This window comes from Notolabrus celidotus, chromosome 5, assembly GCF_009762535.1.
Source record: "Notolabrus celidotus isolate fNotCel1 chromosome 5, fNotCel1.pri, whole genome shotgun sequence".
Lineage (NCBI taxonomy): Eukaryota > Metazoa > Chordata > Actinopteri > Labriformes > Labridae > Notolabrus > Notolabrus celidotus.
The window spans coordinates 30,408,663-30,430,728 of NC_048276.1; the positions used below are offsets into that span (position 1 = coordinate 30,408,663).

The window sequence follows — 22,066 nt, forward strand, 5'->3', positions numbered from 1 at the left end:
TTTCATTTGGTCTTCTTTATTTCCTACAAATACAAGAGATAGTTTAGTTAATGTTCCTGTAGTTAACATAATTAACATAATTCACCTGTGACCATGCACCCACCTCTAACTTGTGCTCTAGTAATTCAATTTCGAGATCTGCCCTTCTCATCTGGCGGTCCAAGAACTGCATTTCTTTGTTGTTTTTTTCAATTTTTTTCAGAAGAAATATTTTGTAGATATCTTTAACTGGTAACTGGGAATACATAAGGAGGACATTAAATTATACAGTTGCACATGAATTCCACAGAATGAACCTCTGGTGTTTACTGAACATCCATCTCACTGTGTCAATCTGTGCAGTTGAAGTTGAGGGACCCTCCTGCTGCTGCCCAGCCATGCCCTGTTAAAAAGGATGAGAATGTGTTAATACTTCAGTGTAGGCTAAATGTCACACTCTATTTTACACCATAATGTTAAGAAATGTGAATGGGAAGAGAACTAGCAATAACATATCAAATGTTACCTCTACAGGCCTTTCTGGTTCCCCCTCTGTGAAGGCAGCAGACAAAGTCTCCTCGCACTCTTCATCCTAGATGAGTGATATGTCTCAGTATACTTAAACCACCATTTGGCAAAATCTTTGGAGTATTGCCTACTTACAATTACAAGGTCTGTTGTGGCGTGAGGGGGCTCCACCAGGCAGATAGCACCATCAGAATCTGTTGGGAGAAAAAAAAAAAAAAATGAAAAGGGAAATAAATATTTGTATGAATAGGCTTAAAAAAAGATATATAGGTCTAGGAATATTACATGTTATAAAGGCACTTGAGCACTTTGCTCTGCTCATTCTTTGGATAGAAGAGATTGTCAGAGGGAGAGAGAGAGAGAGAGAGAGAGAGAGGGAGAGAGAGAGAGAGAGAGAGAGAGAGAGAGAGAGAGAGAGAGAGAGAGAGCCTAATCTGAAAAGTAGAGAGGGTGTCTGACTGGTTGATGATTCCAAAGGAGAGGTGCCTGATAACTGAAGGCTCTACCTCCCATACTAATTTAAGAGACATTCGGATTATAAAGTTCTCCCTTAAATTTTCTCCCCTGTGGTTGGTACCCTCACTCTGAGCTTTTTGCAAGTTTCTCTTCTGCAGAAATATCAAGAGAGGCTACAGCAGAGTAGCTGCTGCTGAAGTTGGTTCAGTCTTGGGTGTAGTTCAGTCATATGCAAGGGTCTCTGTATGGTGGCCCTTCAGAAAACACAACGACATTACAGAAAACACATCATGTTGCCTATCCTCAACACCACAGGGCTTCTTCGATGAGCTCTCTTCTGGAAGTCTTTACATTCCACCATTTGGATATATTACTTCAAAAGCACAGTTTAAACTCCAGTGTGAGGAATGTGTTTAATTTCCATCTCCCATGGAATGTCCCCGCCAGGATTCAAACCCAAAACCCTTGCATTGTAAGGCAGCAGCCCTGTCCACCACACCACGGGGCAACTTTGCAGTGCTTACCTCTTTAGGTCTCTTCAGGGCGTTCCTTCCTCTGGTGATTTAATCAGAACAACCAGGCGTTAAAGGTAATGTTAGAAAGTAGCTAAAACTGCAGCACTGGCTGATGCATTGATTTCTACTGTGTGGGAGCATGTTTGTACCATCCACATCAAGTGAAACATAAAAGTTTAGCGTCTTTTTTTATCAGTTAACCACACTTGTATTTAAGGTTTGCATGGTTTGCAGGGAATTCATGGTTTGCTTGGATTTAGACAAACCACACACTCTGTCATTGTCAGTTTTATGCTTCATTCCTGATACTGCTTTACTTGGGATCAGAGTTTAATCATGTGTGTTATTTGGGTCACAAGTCTTGGCATGTTATTTTTGTATGCCTTTCTTAACGTTCTATTTCTTAAACGTTGAGTGTAATACTTATAACAGTAGTACTTCTACATGTTTTGACAAAGCCATCTGAGGAAAAGGTTGATACTCCCCCTGCATGGACGTCTCCGTTCTGGTTTGGCTCAGATGGTTGAGATACCTGATGGTCTTGGCGTGATGTGTGGGTTAAAGGGTAACCCCACCAGCATCCAGCTCTGCGTGACACAAAAGACGGAGCCGGTTTGCTGCTGGGGGAAGAGAACCAACAGTTAAGCAAGAAGAATAAGTGGCAGTATAAAGGTATAAAGGCAGAGAGGGTGGAGTCACCCGCTCTATATTTCTGCCGGGGAAAGTAATCATTATGTTTGTGCCAAGATGCTTTCAGCAAGGAGCCTCAGAGATTTGCCTCATCATCTGAGACAACGCCCTGCATGTTATCACGTAATGTTCTCTCTGTGTGTAAGCAAGAGGTGTACACAGCTTTCATCGCTGAACGGGCCTTGGAGCGTTACGATTTTGTGTACAAGACTCAGTAAATCATGCATTCAATGGATTGAGATATATAGATTATGTGCCAATCATATACCCCTAGTGTGTTACAGTTGCCCTCCTGTGGTGTGCAGAGGTACTGACGGATTGCACTCAGTGTTAGAAAAACATCTTTTAGTCAGTTTCTCCCTCTTTGGCCAAATACCAAAGTTTTCATAATCTCCAAATAGGATGAATGGAACTGCAGTCCCTCTTTGCTCCTAATAAACTTTAACTTATTGGCGGATTTGTAGGCTAATACGCAGCCAGTGCTTTGATTTAAAACATTGACAGGATATTTTCATCACGATTACTCTGAGGATGCAATCGCTGGTATAAGTTCCCACCCTGCAGCCAATCAGAATCAAGTATTCACTGAGAACACAATATAACAAAAGCTAATTAGGTCACTGATTTGCATATTTGCAACCTATCCTGATGTTTCCAGATGTTTCCCAGCACTAAGTTGGCAGCAGCAGGACAACAAGCTGTTCCCTGCAGGTATGCCAATGACTCACTGTTTATCCACAACCTGGTTAGCTTTCATTTTGCTGTGTAGGTACATTTTCTTTGGCCTTGGTCTCCTAATCTTTCACCTGAGGGCCTGCTGGAGCTGCAGCTCATTCCAAGTAAGTCGCAGCAATACAATCCTGTTAAAACTTGTCTGCTGCAAGGTCTGCAACCCTCTCTCAATTAAAAGTGTCTGAGTGCAGAGCAGGCACTGAAGAACACAGGGACTTTGGTGGAGATTTTGTCATTTAAAGCTGATAAGAAGGTCTAGATAAACAGGAAAACACTGAGTTTCCATTAATCAGGTAGTGACTACATTGTTAAATATGGACCTGCAAATGGGTTTGTCTCCAAGAGCCAATAAAGCTTGCACCAGCTAACTGACGGACACGTAAACAGATCATCACCTGCTTGAAACCTCCGTCCACTGTCACCTCCTAATTGATACATGATGGATATCTTCATAGGTTGAACTACATGTAAATTTATTTCGACTTTGTTTTCTGATCATTCAAACACTATTTGATCTCAGCTGAGGTCTGATGTGTCCGTTTTGGAGTTCTTTTAGGGAAAAAGAGAGGTTTCACATCACACTGTGACACTGAGCTCCCAAAAATATATATGTCCCCTATTTGGTACTGAAAAAGTTAGCAACGCTAGAGGACGCAAACAACCAAAGTTTTCATCCCAAGTTTATCTGGAACTTTTCCTGCCATCCTCAGAGCAAAAATGTCAGCAAGAAGTCAGGTGAGCTGGCGTAAGAACGCAGCCGGAAATATTTGGGTAAATGCAGCATGAGCATGAAATGTCTGATGACATTTATATCATTCCACCTGTGTGAACCGTGATGAGCAACACGTAACAGGATGAATACAAACATCCATGGTCGAAGAAGGAAAATCACTTTCAGGACAAGAACAGAGAAGATGACCTCACACTCACATCAGTGAAATATATGCAAAAACTATCATCACAGCTCGGCTCTCTGTTGTTTTGTCCTCCATCATGTCATAAATATTTCACTTTGACTTATGCAAGCATGTTTGACGACATGTCCTGCCTCCCAAGACTAATGCCTCCTCCTTTCCACCTTTTCCAACAGGGGAGACTTTACGCTGTGAGTGTCATCTGTGATCATGCACCTTTAAAGGACTCCAGAGGCAGAGCACCTGAACATTTCTAGAAGTAGGGGACCCAAATGACAATACATCGCTGCATTCGTTCAGTGTGAACTCAAACACAGGACACTTGATTTAACCTTACAAAATGAAATATTTATACATGACTGTTGTTCACCATCACAAAGCATCATTTATCTATTTTAAAAAAGTATATCATAGTGTGCTCATAAATCTATATTAGATGGATGACTATGCCCAGGGACCACAGAAGCATATTTTAGGTGATAAACCACTCTAATCTTGCCGTTTGTATGTCTACACTATAACCCACTATGCATTTAGCTAGACTGTTCTCCACTGTTGTCCCCAGTGCAGACCATGTCGCCCAGCTACAGTTGGCTCACACTGTCCTGCTCTACTCTGGGAATCTGTGTTCAGCTCTGGAGTGACCCAGCACTTGGTACTTTGGTCATTATTTAGGTGATGTTAATTCTTGATGATGATAACGGAAAGTCTTAAATGGTTTGGTTGCTTCATTGTAGATGTTCCTTATTTTACAAAATAAATAAAATAATAATTCCTTATTTACTTTGTGCATTGCCTTTACACTGCTTGGCAGTACCTGCACCCAAATTGACTTGAAGCACTTTGTTACCCGTACTGATCTTGTTTCCTGTTGTCTAGGTCTTTGCTTGTGTTGTTCTTGTTCTTGTATGTACGTCGCTTTGGATAAAAGCGTCTGCTAAATGACATTGTAACATATTGTAACATTGTACACTGGATGTACGTATTTCCGCTGTATATTGAGAAATAATATGCACGTCTGTCCAGTAGTTCTGCCACCGAAAAATTTCTAAAGTTGCTTCACACAGACAACACACACACACACACACACACACACACACACGCGCGCACGCGCACACACACACACACACACACACACACACACACACACACACACACACACACCTTTCACCATTTGAAGTCTTCCCTTTTAGACGTGGATGAATAAAAACCTCCTTCTTCTGCTTGTATATAACTCATCCTGTTGCTCTGCTGACTCACATTCTGCATTCATTCATGGACTTCAAGAGTCAGTTCACGTCCCTCAGCATTCTAGAACCAATTTCTATTACCATTTCTGTAAGGCCCCAGAGATTCTGGAACCTATTTCTGTAACTGTCTCTTTAAGGCCCCAAAGCATTGTAGAATCCATTTCTGTGACTGTCTCTTAAAGATCCCCCTCAAATGCTAGAACTCTTTTCTGTGACTGTCTCTTTAAGGCTCCCTAGTATTCTAGAACCCATTTATGTTACCGTCCCTTAAAGATCCCCCTCAAATTCTAGAACCCTTTTCTGTTACTGTGTCGTCGTCGTCCCCATCTTCTCAAGGCCCCCAGCAATTTCTCTTACTGTCTCTTTAAGATACTTCCATTATTCTAGAACCAATTTCTGTCACCGTCTCTTTAAGGCCCCCCAGCATTCTAGTACCCATCTCTGTTCATGTCTCTTTAAAGTCCCCCAGTATTCTTGAACCCAGTTCTGCTCACTGCAAAAACTTTATGAACCTTTCAGGAGTTTTGTGCATGTGTGAATGAAGCTCTAGTGGACTATGAGAGCACATCTTTGGATAGGGGACGTGTTCTTGCATCGGTCTGAACCAAACCCCCAGGAAGTACAGTAATGACTGACTTGTTCCAACAAAAGCCAGAGAACAGCGTTGGACATGTTTGGGACTGAATTCTCTGGATTACTTCATCAGCTGTCTGCTTCAGGACTTCTCGTGATTGTCTTTTTCCTAAACTCTCGTGCAAAGGTGAAGGTGCATGACAACAACTTCAGAAGCACCAATCACACCGAGGTCACACACCTTCAAGGTGAGGATCCCTTTCATCCCAAATTGCCACGTGAGCCGCTCTAACATCTCTTTTCAACGCTGCTGGACCGGTACGGCTGTGTATAGGCGTTGTTTTAACTGCGTACATTAATGACATTGTGTAGCATGCTTTTACTCGATGCCGTGCCCAGGTGACAATTGAGAGGGAGGAAAAAGAAAAGCAATTGAGATATGTCAAAACAACAGAGCAACTATAAACTCTGACTTTCCATCGAGACATGCAGGGATCAGCGGTATTGTTCACTGAGCTCTACAGTGACAAGACCCACAAATTATATAATGTTTATGAATGTCAAAACAACCTGACTGTAGTGTTTTTATTGTACAGGCGTCTCAATAACAGTCCTGTCTGTCTAACACTGGCTGTGCTTAACAGGCAATCAGACGTGTTTATTTAGTGTATGTGACCTTAAAGAAACCCTGTTATCCAGGGTTTCAGCTTTTTGTAAGTCAGTGAGCCTACAGACAGATGCTGTGGGTTTTATATGTATTGATACAGGGAGTGGGATCAGGTAGATGGACTAAAAGGGAAACAGGTTTATACCACTATGCAATACAAAGTCACTTCAAAGATGTATTTGACCTGAAAACATGCAAATTTGTGTCATTTGCACAATTCAAAACATTTCATCTGAGCCTACTCGCACAGAGGTGTTCCTAAATCCTGCACTGAACTTAAGAAACAGTTACAACAAAAGAAGTCAGTTTGTGCTACGTGTGGGGGGGTTGTCTGTTCCTGAGCGCTGTTTTGAAGCCAATCGTTGGCCGGAACCATATTGGATATGCCAAAGTCAACATAACTGCTGTCAAGGTAGTGTGAGGTAAAGAGGCAGACTTTGAGCCTCCTAGCCAACAGCTACAGTGTTCCCACCTGTCAATCAAGTCAGCTGTGCCTCTCATAATGGAAAACTCGAAATCTTAATATCTTTGAAATTGCAGCGTTAGAAACAAAATCACCACCCCGTACTGTGTGTGCGCTGATGGAGAAATGAGCTATCCAGACTACACTCATTTTTTTAACCAGGCTGTAAACATGTTCATTTCTGCTGCAAAGAGCGTGTTTTTTGAATGGGTGTGTATGTGGTTTCTTGTGTTTCTGCAACCAGCCTCTAGTGGACGCCCAATGAACTGCAGTTTTTAAACCTTCCGCATTGGCTTCAATTCTCGCGGCCGGATGTTGCTGCTTGGGCTGGAACCTCTAGACTGGTGAAGAGGCATCGAACAGTTTTGATGCCAGGAAGTGGTAATGATTCATAAAAGTGATCGAACACTACCCATGGATGAATTACAAAACACCAGTTTTGCCCTTTATGGTTTTGAGGGTGTGTCTGTCTCAGTCTGTATGAATCCACCGACTGACGCTGTGTGTGTTAATGATTGTCAGCATCATGGCTGCAGGAGGACAATAAAGCCATCCAGAGCAAACGGCACAGAGGTTCATTCAGAGCCGGCACACACACACACACACACACACGCATGTACGCACACACACACACACACACACACACACACACACACACACACACACACACACACACACACACACACACACACACACACAACAATAAGACGTTTTTATGACTGTGTTCGTGCACTTTATTCTGTGTGTTTCTTATCTATTAACCTGCTTAGAGCTTGGTGTTCTCCTCTGTTTGACCCTCAAACTAAAGATCCTGTGTTGACTTTATTGGTTACATTATGTTATTCACTTTTAGAGTTATCATCAATTTAATTTAGTTTGTAACTCCTTGGACTCTTCCTTGTTTTTAGACCTGGATCTGCTTGAGTTTGATATTGCTCTGTTTTGCTCTGGTTGGATTCCATCAGTTGTTGTCTCAGCCTCTGATCCAGTGCGCCCTCTTGTGGACGACATACTGTATGTACTCCAGCTTGTATTGATTCAGCATGAAGAAGCTCTATCAGTGTTTACATTGAGATCTGCATGTTCAACTAGTAGAATAAATGTGATATTGTTTGTAGAGGAGCTCCTCTCACTAACTCTGAAGGTGAACTAATGACTCAGCATGGGGCTCCTGGAGTCCAATAATTTATATAAGCTCCCCACACCCGCTCCAAATCAGTGGCGGTCAGGCACACACACACCTGACTATGCTCTGTGATGATTCCTTCACTAAACTCATCGACACAATCTCAAAGTCCTCCCTGAACCCTGAGCCCTGAGCCATTTTTGACTTAATTGACTTCACCCGGAAAGTGATTGAGGGCAGGAGGCTATAAGGGCTCAAAACTGTAGAACTGGAATGGAACAGCACTTTGTGGCTTCTCACGTACCTGTATGACGTCATGGAGCTAACCTTTGCGGCATTAGGAATTTTTATTGCACTAACTTTACCTCCCCCAAATTCAAGGTGCTTAAGTGACAGACAGACTGATTGCCATGTGATCCAGGCTCTTACCTTATAGACTGCTTAACAACAAAATGTGAAATATACAAATATAAATATATACTGTAGATTATACTGTATATACACGTTATGTGAAGATGAATAGATTAAGGCTGATTAAGGTTGTTTTCAACAATTATACTTACAGGCAACCTTTACCTTTCTGCTTCTCATTTACCGCCTTTTTTATTTCATGTTACATTGTTTGTTTACCCTTACATGCTCACAGGCTTCCCCTCACACTTACACAGAGGATGTTATGCCCATTTTTAGGGAGCTTTACATGATTTGAAGCCCAAAAAAATCTCAATTTATTTCAGGCTGGTGTCTTTTAAACCCCTCATTTTAGCCTCTTTCTGAAACACTTACTTTCAACTCCTGTCTCATTAAGGCCCTCCAGCATTCTTCAACCAATTTATGTAGCAGTCTCTTTAAGGACCCCCTAGCCTTCTAGAACCCTTTTCAGCAACTGTCTCTTTAAGGCCCCCAAGCATTCCAGAAGCCTTTTTTGTTACTATCTCTTTAAGACCCATTTTTTTTGGTTGAAAAATTCTCATGTGGCCAATAAGATCATCCCTGCAGCACTCTTTACTTCATAAATGCAAAGTCTGCTGCCCTAGTTGTCCGTTTTATGGAGCTTTAAAGGAGAATTTCTGCAATTAATTTGTGAAGACAACTCTTCCTAAGATTTTGTTTAATCATGATCACATTTTACCCCTTTCCACGACACAAATGAACCAAGATAGAAGAAAGAACTCAGACACAGCAGGGATTAAATTGCACCAAAAACATTTTTTATTCTATAAAAGAAGAAGGGAGGAACGGGGAAATAATCACAACTGTACAGGGAGAAACTGACTTTTAAACACCATGAGTCACAGTATCAAAAAGCTCACGTTTTCCTCACTGATCTTTACACATTTGTTCTGTACAAATACAAAAAAAAAAAAATATTATTAATAATTGAATTATTATAATGATAACTGCATTGCACTGAGTAAATATAGTACTGGCCCATAAGTTACTGCATTCAATAGAAAATACCTAAACTTTGTGGTTTGCAGAGGAAGTGACCTGTGGTGAGTCGAGGCACCCTCAGACACGAACTCTATCCTGAAGAGATCTCACAGGGGATAAAATTCAACATGTTTCACTGCCTGTTCACAGATGAACAATCCTGCTTTAGTAAAGAACAGAAGATTCAGAAGAATACCAAGGGAAAACAAGCTCGCACAAACTGCAAAAAACCAACAGGAAGCAGGAAAAACACAAACACATGCATCGGTCTCCCTGCAGAAGAACTCCAACACCAGCGGTAAGACTTAGTCTGGGTCATCGTCATCAGGCTCTGAGGTTTGATGGGTTTAAATGATCAATGTTGCTGCTACAACAGACCTCAGAGCAGATCAGTGTGCTTATAAAGGGATAAAGACATACATGTTGTTAGAAATGAACAGGGCATCCGATCTTTATGATTAGATTAAAGTATCCGGAGGGGGTTTTAGTCTCTCTCTATCGCAGCACAATGTAGGTCAAAGGAAAGCCTATTGTTGTGTTTTGATGTTAGATATATCTCAACAGGAACAAAACCCTAGATAGACTGCTTTATCAAAAGATGTTGCTGACTTTAAAATGGGCTCATAATTTAATTTTAGACCCTTGAAATGTCAAAACCAGGACAAGAGAAGCCGACTGCTACACACCAGCTGCAATCTAACTAAATGTCTTATCGAAACTCCCTGAAGTAAGTTTTTTCGGAGGGAAAAGAGACCAAGGTTGTTGCTTCGTATTTTTAAATCCTTTCCTGGTTTCTCAGAGAAGAATTCTTTCTATGAAAATATATGAGACATGTCCTTGGTTGGAGATAAATGAGTGTGTGCTACAGCAATGGATGTACAACATCAGCCTGGTCTCACCAAATGCTGCACCAACAACTGTTTTAAGTCATTTTGCATTTTATAACCAATGATTTCACGATTTACTTTGTTAGCTATTAACAGCTATAAGATTTTGCAACTGGTCCGCAGGGGAGCGTGTCCAGAGGTGGCCCCCTTGAACTTTTACTCCCCACCACGAAATCCTTTACCTGGATTGGCTACTGGCTTTGTTAGAGGCAGGGCTTGTGTTAAAATCGAGAATTCATGTGAGGCTGCAACAGGCTGAGAGTAGCTTTCTCGGCATTTCAATGTAGCACTTAAAAATGTGACTTTAAACACACGTTTCATCACGTGAGGAAGATTTAAATGCCTCTCAATTAGGTACATTTTCACAGTCAGAAATATAATACTTCAATGTCAGTAGATATGATTAATGGGGTGATACATTCATATGTGAGAGCAGTAATACCTCATGCCACTCCAGCTTTAGTTGGGCCCCTCCGACAGAAAAGTCTGGACACGCCTCTGCTACTTGTAGTTGGTCTTGTTCAAGGAGGTCTGGACCTTTGTTAGCTTGAAAATCAAAGCCTATGTTTAGCCACAGAAGTAGAGCCGGGGATTTTACTTTTGTATGAGGGAAACTTTGCAGCAATAGCAGTTAATTGCAGTCTGAATTTCTATGGGTGGTTACAGGTTTCTTTTACTAAAACAACGTTGGATACTTTTGTAGAAACTACTCTCGTTACTTTGAAAAACACAACGTAGCCTGATGTGAGCCTCAAGAGTATAAAACCAGCCATCAAATCTACGCCTGCACACCAAAATATTAAAAAACATTTATTTTCTTAGCCCTGTCTGACCTGAAGAATTCTCAACACACCTGAAACGGAAGTGTAAAAATATTTTCTGACTCACGTCAGCTAAACGTCACACTTCACTCTGTGTTTGTGTCTTTTTTTCAGTGATATGGATTCCTAATTACTAATTTTCAAGGTGGGTTTTTTTCCTCGGGTCATCAATGTTAAGGGAAACCCACAGTCTCACACACGGACAAGACATGCTCACCAACGTCACTATAAGAAAACAAGAAGGCTACTCTCCATGCAACAAGTGCACAACACAAGTGGGACCAACTTTTTTTTAAGAAACTACGAAACAAATGTCATATTAGATCTGAACTGAAGAAACAACACATGATGAAACACGGTTCATCAAACCAACAGAGGAAGAAGAAAAAAAAAACAAAGATTTTTCACATTATCTAGTCAGTGTTAAAAATAGAAATTCACCCGTTACATTTACTCTGCACTTTTTGATTATATACATGTATGTACATGGATTTATCTTAATTATTTGTCATTTTCCTTAATGTCTTTATCAACAGTTTACAAAAGAAAGAAAATTGCAATCAAATGCATATACTCTTCTAGAAAGATGTGCTTAGTAACTATGTTTTTTTTTAAGTTGAAGCAGACGGGGTGTTAGGAGAAATGGGAACATTAAGTTGATCTGCACTGCAAAAAAAAGAGCAAAATCTGTCCAAACAAGAGACTGAATTCAGTCTAGACTCTTTGTTTCAGCAGAGAAAGTTGAACTATATTCATGATTTAATTTTCATTCAACAAGATGATTCAAAAAGTTGCACCTCTTTTTTGCCGTCTTGCGTAGACCGATTTTTTTTTTTCACCGTGCAGATCAAATGACACTCTGCTCTCTTCACGGCATGCACTCAGCTCACTGGAAGCCTGCACGTCCGTCTCAGTGATCCCTCTGTTCTGTGAAAAGTCAGGGGTTTGACATTTTGCGCTTGCTTACTAGCGTTTGAAATGACAACAGCAACAGTGACTCCGAACTGCTAACGAGATCAGCGCCGCTACAGCAAAACGTGCTGCGTTGTGTTTGTAAAGGGTCACAAAGGATCGTGAAGCGTGCTGCAGAGATCACAAAATCAGCCTCTTTAGATTTCACACATTTAAGCTCAAGAGGCGAGTTTTTTCAGTGATCAACAGGCTCCCACGCATCCTGACCTCCCTTTTAAAGGTTCTTGTTAAAACAAACAATCAGCTAGTGCTCGACTACAGAGTCCAGAACAGCGCTTGGAGCGAGGTCTGCGTTATATGTTGCATAATCAAGTTCAGTCCAGAACAGGAGCTGAAAAACAGCCCGCTTAAGACATGGACACCATGGGTCAGAGGGCAGGGTGAGGGGCTCAGTTCTGTTCCAACTGTTACTGAATGTGCAGGTTAGACTCGTTCAGATATTAGACAACACAACTTACGTGGATGAAAGAAGATTTTCTGTTGTAATGTGTTGAAATTTAGTTTCTTTGAGGCTTTGAACTACGTAACAATGAAAACAATTGTCGGAGAACTGACCCCCAACCCTGGAAGAAATGCTAGTGAGGAGAGCACATACTTTCCCCGTTGTTTACTCTGCAGGCACTCCGGACCCTGATGGCCCGACACAGTGCCTGGTTTTCTCCCAGAACCACCAACAGACGGTCCGGCCGCCTGTGGTTTTCAGGGACGGCCATTTTGGCTCTTTGTCTTGCAGCTGTATGCATATTTTACACCAGTGTAAAAGGCGTGACAGGAGATATTCACTACCTTTAAAATTCTGTGGAGTGCAGCTTCAAAATTGTGGAAATTTTTGTAAACAAATGTGTGAAGCTGCTAAAACTCTGCACAATGTTTTTCTCTTTGCCGCTAATATCAAACTTAAAAAACCTGCTCGCTCTCGAGTGCACTTTTCATGTTTTATGCCCAAAAAGCAGTGAAGCAGAGCTGTGCATGTGGCTCAAAATGAAAAATACTAACTTTATGCATTGAAAACAAAGAACCAGATTTGATCTGTGGCCAGACGACGTCTGTCAGTGGTTCCAGTTTCGCCCTTACAGATTGACTTCAGTTATTAAGGCTCAACGGGCAAGAGGTAAAAGAACAACAAGTGCCCGGAACACACACTCGTAAAAATCTTAAATTTTGATTATGTGTTTGTCTCAAAACATGCACACTCATCCACAGACACACACACACACACACACGCTCAACACGCGCAAAAAACACACACTTGTAAAAGCTCCCCTAGTCCCTGCTTGAGAGTTTAACTTGTAATCTCAAACCATTTGTGTCTCCTCCGTCTTATTCACAGCCTCAGAACACAACTAAAGCAAATGAAATCTAAAAAAAAAACGCTGTCTGTTAAGAGCGCCAAACCTGGCAAAGAAAAAAAAAACACAAAGAACTGAAGGCCTTATTTTGTAAAACAACAACAACAACAACAACAACAACAACAACAACAATGACAAAAACGCATTAAAAGCAAATACTGTTACTGAAGAAGAATCAGGGAAGGTGTGTGCAGGGGGAGAGTGACATAACTGATACACTGAAAACAAATAAATCTGTAGAAAGTTCACAGTCTTGTAGCTCCGTGTACCAGGAAGGTGACGGGGAGGGGAGCGGGGAGGTGTTAGGAGCTGCAGGGGGGAGTCAGGATAAAAGGAACTTGTGTCGGATCAAAGCCTCTGACAGAAATGCCAAAAAGGAAATATGAGTTTGACGTTACTCCAGCTGCTGTGAAAACCTCACTGCATGCACACTCACACACACACACTCACACACACACAAACACACACACACACACACACACACACACAGATAAGCACACTATGACGCCTTTTGATCACTGTTCATTTTACTTCCTCCTACAGATTGTTGCTAAAAATGATAATCCAAATCACTTATTGGTGCTTTTCGACCCTTTTCAGCCCCAGTGCTTTATGCACAACAAAATTAATATGTTTCAAGTATATTTAGAGCTTCTGCACCCAGGAAATTCAATCATCCAGACCATGAATTTTTTTCAGGTGCAGTAACTACGACCCGTTAGGACTCAATGCTCACGGTAGCTGTAGTCTTACAGCAACTAAATAACTATCAGTCGTAGTTTAACTTTGAAATGTCGCCCAAAGTCTCACCACACTTTCTGCATCCGTGGTCTTTGCTTTAACTGATCATTCGAGAAGCTTTCAAATGGTTGCATTCGTCAGCTTCACTATGCTTCTATTGTTTGCAGATGACATCATTACAGCATTTTTGCCCCCACATCTGCATGACATCAGAGGAAAACAACCAGAGTCAGAAAACTAACCCTGCATTCTGAAAAAGTAGTGAAATTAAAAAACAGAAAGTTAAGGTGGTGAAATCTTTAAAGGCTCCCTGAATAGTTCCTACAGCAGCGCGGCTGTTTGAGGCTTTTTTTTGGGAGTCACCTACGCTTCCAAAAATCCATAAAAACATGAAGTTTTGAACTCTCCAACTTTTGATATGTGCAAAATGAAAAAATAAGAAAAGAGCAGCTGAAGTAACGTCTTACTCAATATTCTCCTTCTGGCCAGAGTTCAAATATTTAATATTTTCAAACAACACATCACTCCTCCTTGTGTCCCTTCCTCCTCCTCCTTTCCACTTAGATGGATGGATGGATGAAAGTGATGAATGCATGAACCCCCCTGTCCATCACTCCACCTTGTCTTGAAGTCTGGTGTGATGGGTGGGCTTGAGTTGTGGGATGGTAGAGTGGGAAGTGTCACGGGTTGGGTGGACGGTGATGGTGATGATTATGTGTTGAAACACACACACACAGAAAGCGCTCTTCTTTGTTGCTCGCACAAACTCAGAGACACAATCCTGATATTCCTGTCATTTCAAGATGAAGGGAAGAAAAAGGAGGAGGAGGTGCGTGTCTTTTTCATCTGCAGATGAAACGTGAAGTAGCGGAGGTTTATTTGGGGGGTGGGGGTCTCTGGTACAATATGTGCTGTGGGAGGAGGGAAGGGGGTTTAGGTTTTTAGGGGGAGGTTGACAGGGAAGGTCAGAGTTCACATCATGACATGGCGGCGGCGGTGCAGAGACAGATGGTCGGACCGAGAGAAGGAGCGGTCGCACTCAGTGCAGCGGAAAGGTTTGATCCCCGTGTGCTTGCGGAAGTGTCGGGTGAGCTCATCGGAGCGGGCGAAGCGCCAAGTGCAGCCCTCCCAGGTACAGTGGTAGGGCTTTTCTCCTGGAGGAGGGAGGGGACAAGGAGAAGAGTTAGGAGAGAGGAAAGGAGGGGAAACTGTAACATGAAATCACGCTACATTACCCATAATTCTCAACCCAGCTTAGTTAAATTAGTGTCTTTAACTTTTTTGATTATAAGATGTTATTATTACACTGCTTGGTTGAATATTTGATCCTGATTGGTCAGTTCCATTATTGACAGTTTAATATTTCTGAATAACAGACCTCTGCTACCAATAACAGACCTACAGACGCAGATATGATCACATTCTCTAGAGGAGTCTTTGGTTAAGTGTCATATTTACAAACATCTGCTAATATTTGTGTGAGGTGATTGATTTCTTTGGTAGTAAGCTGTGCAGTAATGAGGAAATTAACCCTTCTTGGTTTAATCAAGAACCCTAGAAATACCATATATGCAGCTGTACTTTTTCTTTCATGTGGAAAATGTCATCTACATGAAAGTATAATAAAAGCATTTGACCAGTTGTGTAAGATCGGATCTGAACATGTTCAATATTTGACAGATATAATCTGTCCGTGGTGGGGTGTTGTCATCTCACCTGTGTGTATCCTCCTGTGAGCTTTGAGGTGGGAGCTCTTGGTGTAAACTTTTTTACAGCCTTCATAGTCACACATGTGGATCCGCCTCCTCTTGATGTCTGGCGAGTCTGGATCAACAGGCTCCAAGTCCATGACAGACCTGGGAGAGGGAGAGGAGGGAGTTGGTGAGTCTTCCAGAAGGAATACCTGAACATACATCACGCTAAGTTTCTTTTATGCAAAATCTGGTGATAAGGACCAACACAAGTTAACCCGAAGAAGGATTTCAGATATCGGACATCAATCAGTGTGTCCTAGGATACCCCTGTGGATAATCTGACTCACGTTACATTCCTCATTAATAACGTACACTGAAGGAGTCCCAACCTAAAATTGAGTTGATGTTGTTATTTGCAGCTCACAGTCCCTCCTGACATGTTCAACGAATAGCTTCTGAGAATAACAGATTCATAACACATTTTATTCAGGAGTTCACAGGTATAATCACAGTCTGGTGTATTTGGAGAAGATTTCCTCAGATTATTCACCTTGTGAACAGTATAAGCTTCCCAACTCTGAACTTTAACACTGAGCTCGTATTAGACACAGCTCAGCTCTTAGTCCTTCTTGACCACTTTTTTTAAAAACTGCTTTATTCATTGACTTTACCCACACTTTACCCAGTTATTTTTTAATTTTGTAATAACTCAAAATTTGCAATAATTTAAAAATAAATATGAGTAATTTTAAATATGCTTTTTATCTAAATTAAACATTGAATATCACGTGTAATGAGCGGAAAATATTTATAATTTTCCCTTTCTTAAAAAACTGATAAAGAAAATCTAACTTTTTCCACATTATCTTTTTTTTTTTAATCTGCGCAGCCTTTGAAATTCACAATTTTACTGATTTTGCTGACTGGATGCTGTGCAAAATGTTGATACATACAAATTTTTTAATGGTTTGCAAATCATTGAATCCCTGTATTTAACTGAAAATAGTGCAAAGACAATTAATTAGATGATAAACAGAAAAAAAAAATATTGTTATATGAAAAACGTGTTCATTTTAAATTTAACGCCAGCAGCAGTTTTCAAAAAGAGAACAAAACACTGAACAAGTGCAAACTAAAAACGTTTGATCCATGCTTAAGTTAATTAATTAACATGCTGATCAGGAGTATTTAAAAACATGTTTGAATTAATTTTACATCTATGTAGTTTTTTTCATGATTGATTTATTAAAACATAAACCGTATTTCATTTTCGTGACCTGCAGTTCAACTAGTCTATTTGTTATACTCTCCATTTGAAAACCACAGACTAAATCTACCTGAGTGTGTTTCTGGAGCTAGCTAACGTGCATCAGTGGTGCAATGATTTGTTTAATGTTTGCGCAACAGATCAAGCCTCTTCTCTTCTGTAGCCTCAGGATTATGTGAGGGTGGTGTTATGAACACTAGGGGGTGTTAGAGAGTAACACTCTTTTAAACACAGCTGTGTATCTGCTTGCACTTCAATAATACTCTGACTCTTTCTCTATTTTCCATATTTTTTTTCATTTTATAACCATATTCTCTCATATTAAAAAAAGAAAATAACTATATTTGATTTATCTTCTCCTCTTCCTTTCCTTCTTCAGATGTCAACTAATATTAAACTTTTTTGCACATTTGTCTCCTGATATAACATTTTTCATTTTTTACCATCTTTTTAAAATCCTGTCTCATCAGGCTTTAAATAAAGTTCATTTATAAGAATGTTAAAAGCCTCTCTGTTGCTCTGTTGGTCGTTTTACAAGGAGGTGTGACTGCAAACTGCATTACGAAACCATGTTTACCACCCAGTACTGAGACAGCCCTGCCCAGCAACACACACACACACACACACAAACACTTGCAGGAGCATGCACGCACACACATGAAGAAGCAGCGAATCAGAAATCTTTCTCACAAAACAACACAAAAACACTTGTTGACTTTGTATTGCACATTGTCTCTCTCTCTTTGTGTTTGTCCCACACACTCATGCTCAGATGCTCACACACATTTACATCACACACACACACACACACACACACACACACACACACACACACACACACACACACACACACACACACACACACACACACAAACACACACACACACACACTGCAGATTACAGTGCTAAGCTGACTGTCAAGTCCACACCCTGAATTTCAGTTACAGTCAGGCAGCCGCGCCTACTGGGTGTGGCAGCAGCTCTGACCTGATTTCCTCAAAAGCACTCAACACACACGCTCTCTAACATACACTTACACAACACACACCTACTTAAATTTAAAGAGCCTTTAAAGAGTCACAGTAACCTTTACTCTGCAGCCAGACAAGTCCAGACATGTCAGATGTACACATTTTTACCTGAGAGGATGGAATTAGCTTGTGTTGAAGGGTGTCCTGATCAACTCACACAAACACAAACATGCACACACACACACACACACACACACACACACACACACACACACACACACACACACACACACACACACACGCACACTTGTCTCCCTGTGATAGTGCCGGGGCGTCTCCAGTGTGTTCTGCTCTGTACTGGGTTATATAAGTGTCCAGTCAAGGCAGCGCTGCAGTAATGTAATTAGTCAAGAGGCTGCATGGGAGGGAGGTGATCCACACAGAGACTGCATTTCCCAGAAACCCTGCTGTGCATTAGTGTCTCCCTCTGACTCCTACCGTGGACTCCACTCTCACAAAACACCACGCATGGTTTATGGTATTTACGTGCTCCTGACATCAGTTTCAAACACATTAGATTAACAACAGAGGAAACTATTTCTGCACAACAATGAACCGCACAGGATATCCAGACTGTGGTTTCTTAAGAACAAGATAGTCGCCATAATCACACCGCAGATGTTTTCTTCTCCATTTATGACATCATGCTCAGGGCGTACTTTCTAATGTTAGAGTCATTCAGTTTCACTTCGGATAAGTCTTATAGATGTGGGGCATAACAAACAAACACAGTGGACAGCATCAATACTAAGATGCATTTACCTTATTTAAAGCCATTCACTACTTTTAGACGGCTGCAGAGTGGCATTCAACCAATCTTTGAATGCATCTTCCATCATGTGACAATCATATAGCCTCTGGTAGCACGAGCCAAATGTAAGGGCTTCATAGAGACGTCATGTTCACAAGGCGTCCTTTCCTGGTGCCATTATTCACAGTCAAAGAACGACTTGAGAAAAGCCCGGTCAACCCTAGAGCAGATTTTTAACATGCACTCTTACAGTATGCACATCAGATTTTTGTTTATAGACATTCATTAAAGGGAAAAAAGAATCATAACAGCAGTGTGTTCTCCATTTTCACTCCTCACGTGATCTGTCTAGCTGCATGCATCCAAAGCTGTCTCATACATGCATCTCTAATCAATACCAGAGATGCACTGATTGGGAAAATCAGGGCGGATACTGATGTTTAAAACAACAATTTAGCCGTTAACTTTTCGCAACACTAACATTTGCATTTTGCATTTCTACTTAGTTATTCTCTGCGTCTGTTTTTTAAAATGATCTATGAAACTCAATGTACGTAAATTGTTGCCTGTAGTCACTCCTCTAAAAATGTCACTGGAACATGTCTCATGTCTCACATTCATTGATGCAACACAGCAGATTAACATCGGCTACTACTGACGTCGGAGGGCTGCTGTCTGACAGCAAAGCAAATATGGGGGCTGTGGCTCAGTGAGTAGAGTTGGTCGTCTATCAATCATAAGGTTGGCGGTTCGATCTGATCTCCAGCAGTCACATGCCACGGTGTCCTTGAGCAAGATATTGAACCCCAAATTGCTCCTGCTGTTGTTCAGCGGTGTGTGAATGTGTACGAATGAGATTAGATAATACTTGCTATAAAGCAGCCTCTACCATCAGTGTGTGAACGGGTGAATGTGACGAGTAGTGTAAAGCACTTTGAGTGGTAAGAAAGACTAGAAAAGAGATATATAAGTACCATTTACCTTTTACCAGATATCGTCAATACCACGCAGATTAACAATGCATGGCAAACAAAGTAGGAACACTTCCAGCAACAAGATAAAGTTACGCGTCTACTGATTCTACATTTGTATGAACAATCTGAAAAAATAAAGTGTTTTAATTGCAGGTGTACTTGACCTGATTCTTTTCCTGTGGCTGAGTTTCTGACTCTTACCCTGAATGCAGGAGAAGTGAACTAAAGAGGGATCCATACTTTCCAAAGTCAACCTCAGGTCATCCTAGCTGTCACTGTTTCAGCAGGTAACTGCAGGATTCTGAAATCCTCACCTGCATGATGATTCACACAGCAGTATATAGAACTGGACCCAAACAAAACAAAGACCTGGTCATGAAAACGAGGCCTCGTGGTGCCATCAATGACTGTCAGGCTATGACAGAGGGCCTTTAGTGCTCTTGTTTTATGCTGTGCCGTGTTCATGTCTGGATAAATTCTGATGTGTTTGTTGTTTTTTTCCTGCTGGACTCACCCTGCGTCGATGCTCTGGGCACTGAGGGAGGCTGATCCGGACTCGGTGCCACTCTCTGCATCGCTATCGCTCTGATACTCCACCGGAGACGTCGATCCCGGCTTGATACGAACTGCAGATGACAGAGAGAAAGAGAGGGACATAAGTCACAGAGCCAAAAGGGTTGATGGAGAGCAATCAGGGCCAAAAGAAAGAGATAAATCAAAGAATGAATAAAGAAAATGAAGAAACAGAGCAGAGAAAAGAGAGAGGGAGGGGAGGAGTGGATGAAACAGAAGAACACAGCAGGGGGTTAACGACTTCCTGATAGTCATGCCTGGATTCCTGCAACTTAGCAAGACAAAAGCTTTCCTTTAAGCGTGTGTGTGTGTGTGTGTGTGTGTGTGTGTGTGCGTGTGTGTGTGCGTGTGTGTGTGCGTGTGTGTGGACTTGCGTGCGTGCGTGCGTGCGTGCGTGCGTGCGTGCGTGCGTGCGTGCGTGCGTGTGGTAAGGTGTGGTCTCTATCTCCCTGCACATCCCCTCGTTCCCTCATCTTTACATCGAGTTCTTAAGGCTAAAATGTTCCCTGAAAGCATCTCCTCCAAACGGTCTCTCTTTTTCTTTCAACAACCTTCAACAAAGTCAGCACTGGAACGATGAACGTGAACAGATGTTAATGAAAAATATCCTCAGATATTGCTAATTAGTAATTAACAGACGACAGATCTCTGGAGGCGATGAGAGGCCTCTGCTGGTTGGAGACACGTTTTGTGTCTTCACCACGGAGGACGATCCTTTAAGTTGAGGGCTTACTGTTAAATATTTCAGAGCTGAGAGTACTTTCTTGCACAATGTTTTTTGGTGGCATGCTGGGCATTTTGAGATTTCCACTTAGGCTTTACATGGAAGCAACACAACCAGCTGTGTTTCATGAGTCTGCATACACACGTGCTATTTTGTGCTCTCAAACAGAACAGAGCTTTTGCATTTTTTGAGTACATGAAAAAAAAAAAAACCCACGTCAGCTCAGTGATTGTGTCGAAATGATCACAAACCTTCTTTCCTGATATCACATGCTAACACTACTTCTGCTTTCCTGTAAATGACATTAGCAATCAATTGAATAGGTTAACTTGCAAGGGGATTGGGCTCCGGCTAGGTAAAAGCATGCACCCCATGTACAGAGGCTACAGTCAGCAGCGAACAAGGTCTCATTGCTACACCTTCCCCTGCTCTCTCTAAAAAGGACAACACGATGATGTTAGCCTATTTTTCTATGCTAGCTTAAGTTGTGCAATTAAATTCTGCTCTCTTTAAAGCTTGCTTCTGCCTGTATATGCAGAAAACAAACTACAATGCTGTCCATTCTCAAGGCCAGAACATGCTTTGTTTTTATTTGCAAAATTAACCTGATCAAACAAGTCGATTGCTCTTGAATGATCATACATTATCATGAAATACGATGTGTTTTTAGAATAGATGCAGAACAGAAAGCACTTTACTGTCATTAGACAACATTAGAATCAAAATGTGAGAACTGTGATCGGCTGCGTCCTCAAGCATCGCCATCTTGTACAGAGCATGTTAGCACTACAGTCAGACAATTGTTCTGATATAGTGACAAAACTTTGACCTGAATAAAGATAGATTATTTTCAAAAATGTATGATTTGATATGATGTAGGGAAGAGTATGAGGCAGAAGTAGTTTGAGATCGGCAATCCTGGTCCATCATTGTTTAATCTTTGACTACACCAAGG

The 22,066-nt window shown here is 41.3% G+C and overlaps 1 protein-coding gene and 1 long non-coding RNA gene across 5 annotated transcripts in view; both read right to left on the reverse strand.

The window, feature by feature from the left end:
- LOC117812436 lies at positions 1 to 2,090 on the reverse strand. Of its 3 annotated transcripts, XR_004631209.1 has the most exons (5): positions 1,488 to 2,090; positions 643 to 701; positions 506 to 571; positions 104 to 382; positions 1 to 23 (listed from the first exon to the last, which is right to left on the reverse strand). It is a non-coding gene; the product is annotated as an uncharacterized LOC117812436 (long non-coding RNA). The 3 variants fall into 3 exon arrangements; XR_004631207.1 differs by having other exon boundaries at positions 1 to 382; XR_004631208.1 differs by lacking the exon at positions 1,488 to 2,090 and adding an exon at positions 793 to 806 and having other exon boundaries at positions 1 to 382.
- A 6,992-nt stretch (positions 2,091 to 9,082) lies between these two features.
- klf8 (Kruppel-like factor 8) overlaps positions 9,083 to 22,066 on the reverse strand; it is an 87,467-nt gene continuing 74,483 nt past the window's right edge. For both annotated transcript variants that reach the window (XM_034683142.1, XM_034683143.1), the window contains exons 5-7: positions 20,329 to 20,440; positions 15,814 to 15,953; positions 9,083 to 15,251 (exon numbers count right to left, since the gene is read on the reverse strand). In XM_034683142.1, the coding sequence (XP_034539033.1) occupies positions 15,070 to 15,251; positions 15,814 to 15,953; positions 20,329 to 20,440 (434 nt within the window). In that variant the 3' untranslated portion in view covers positions 9,083 to 15,069. The remainder of the gene's footprint in view (positions 15,252 to 15,813; positions 15,954 to 20,328; positions 20,441 to 22,066) is intronic.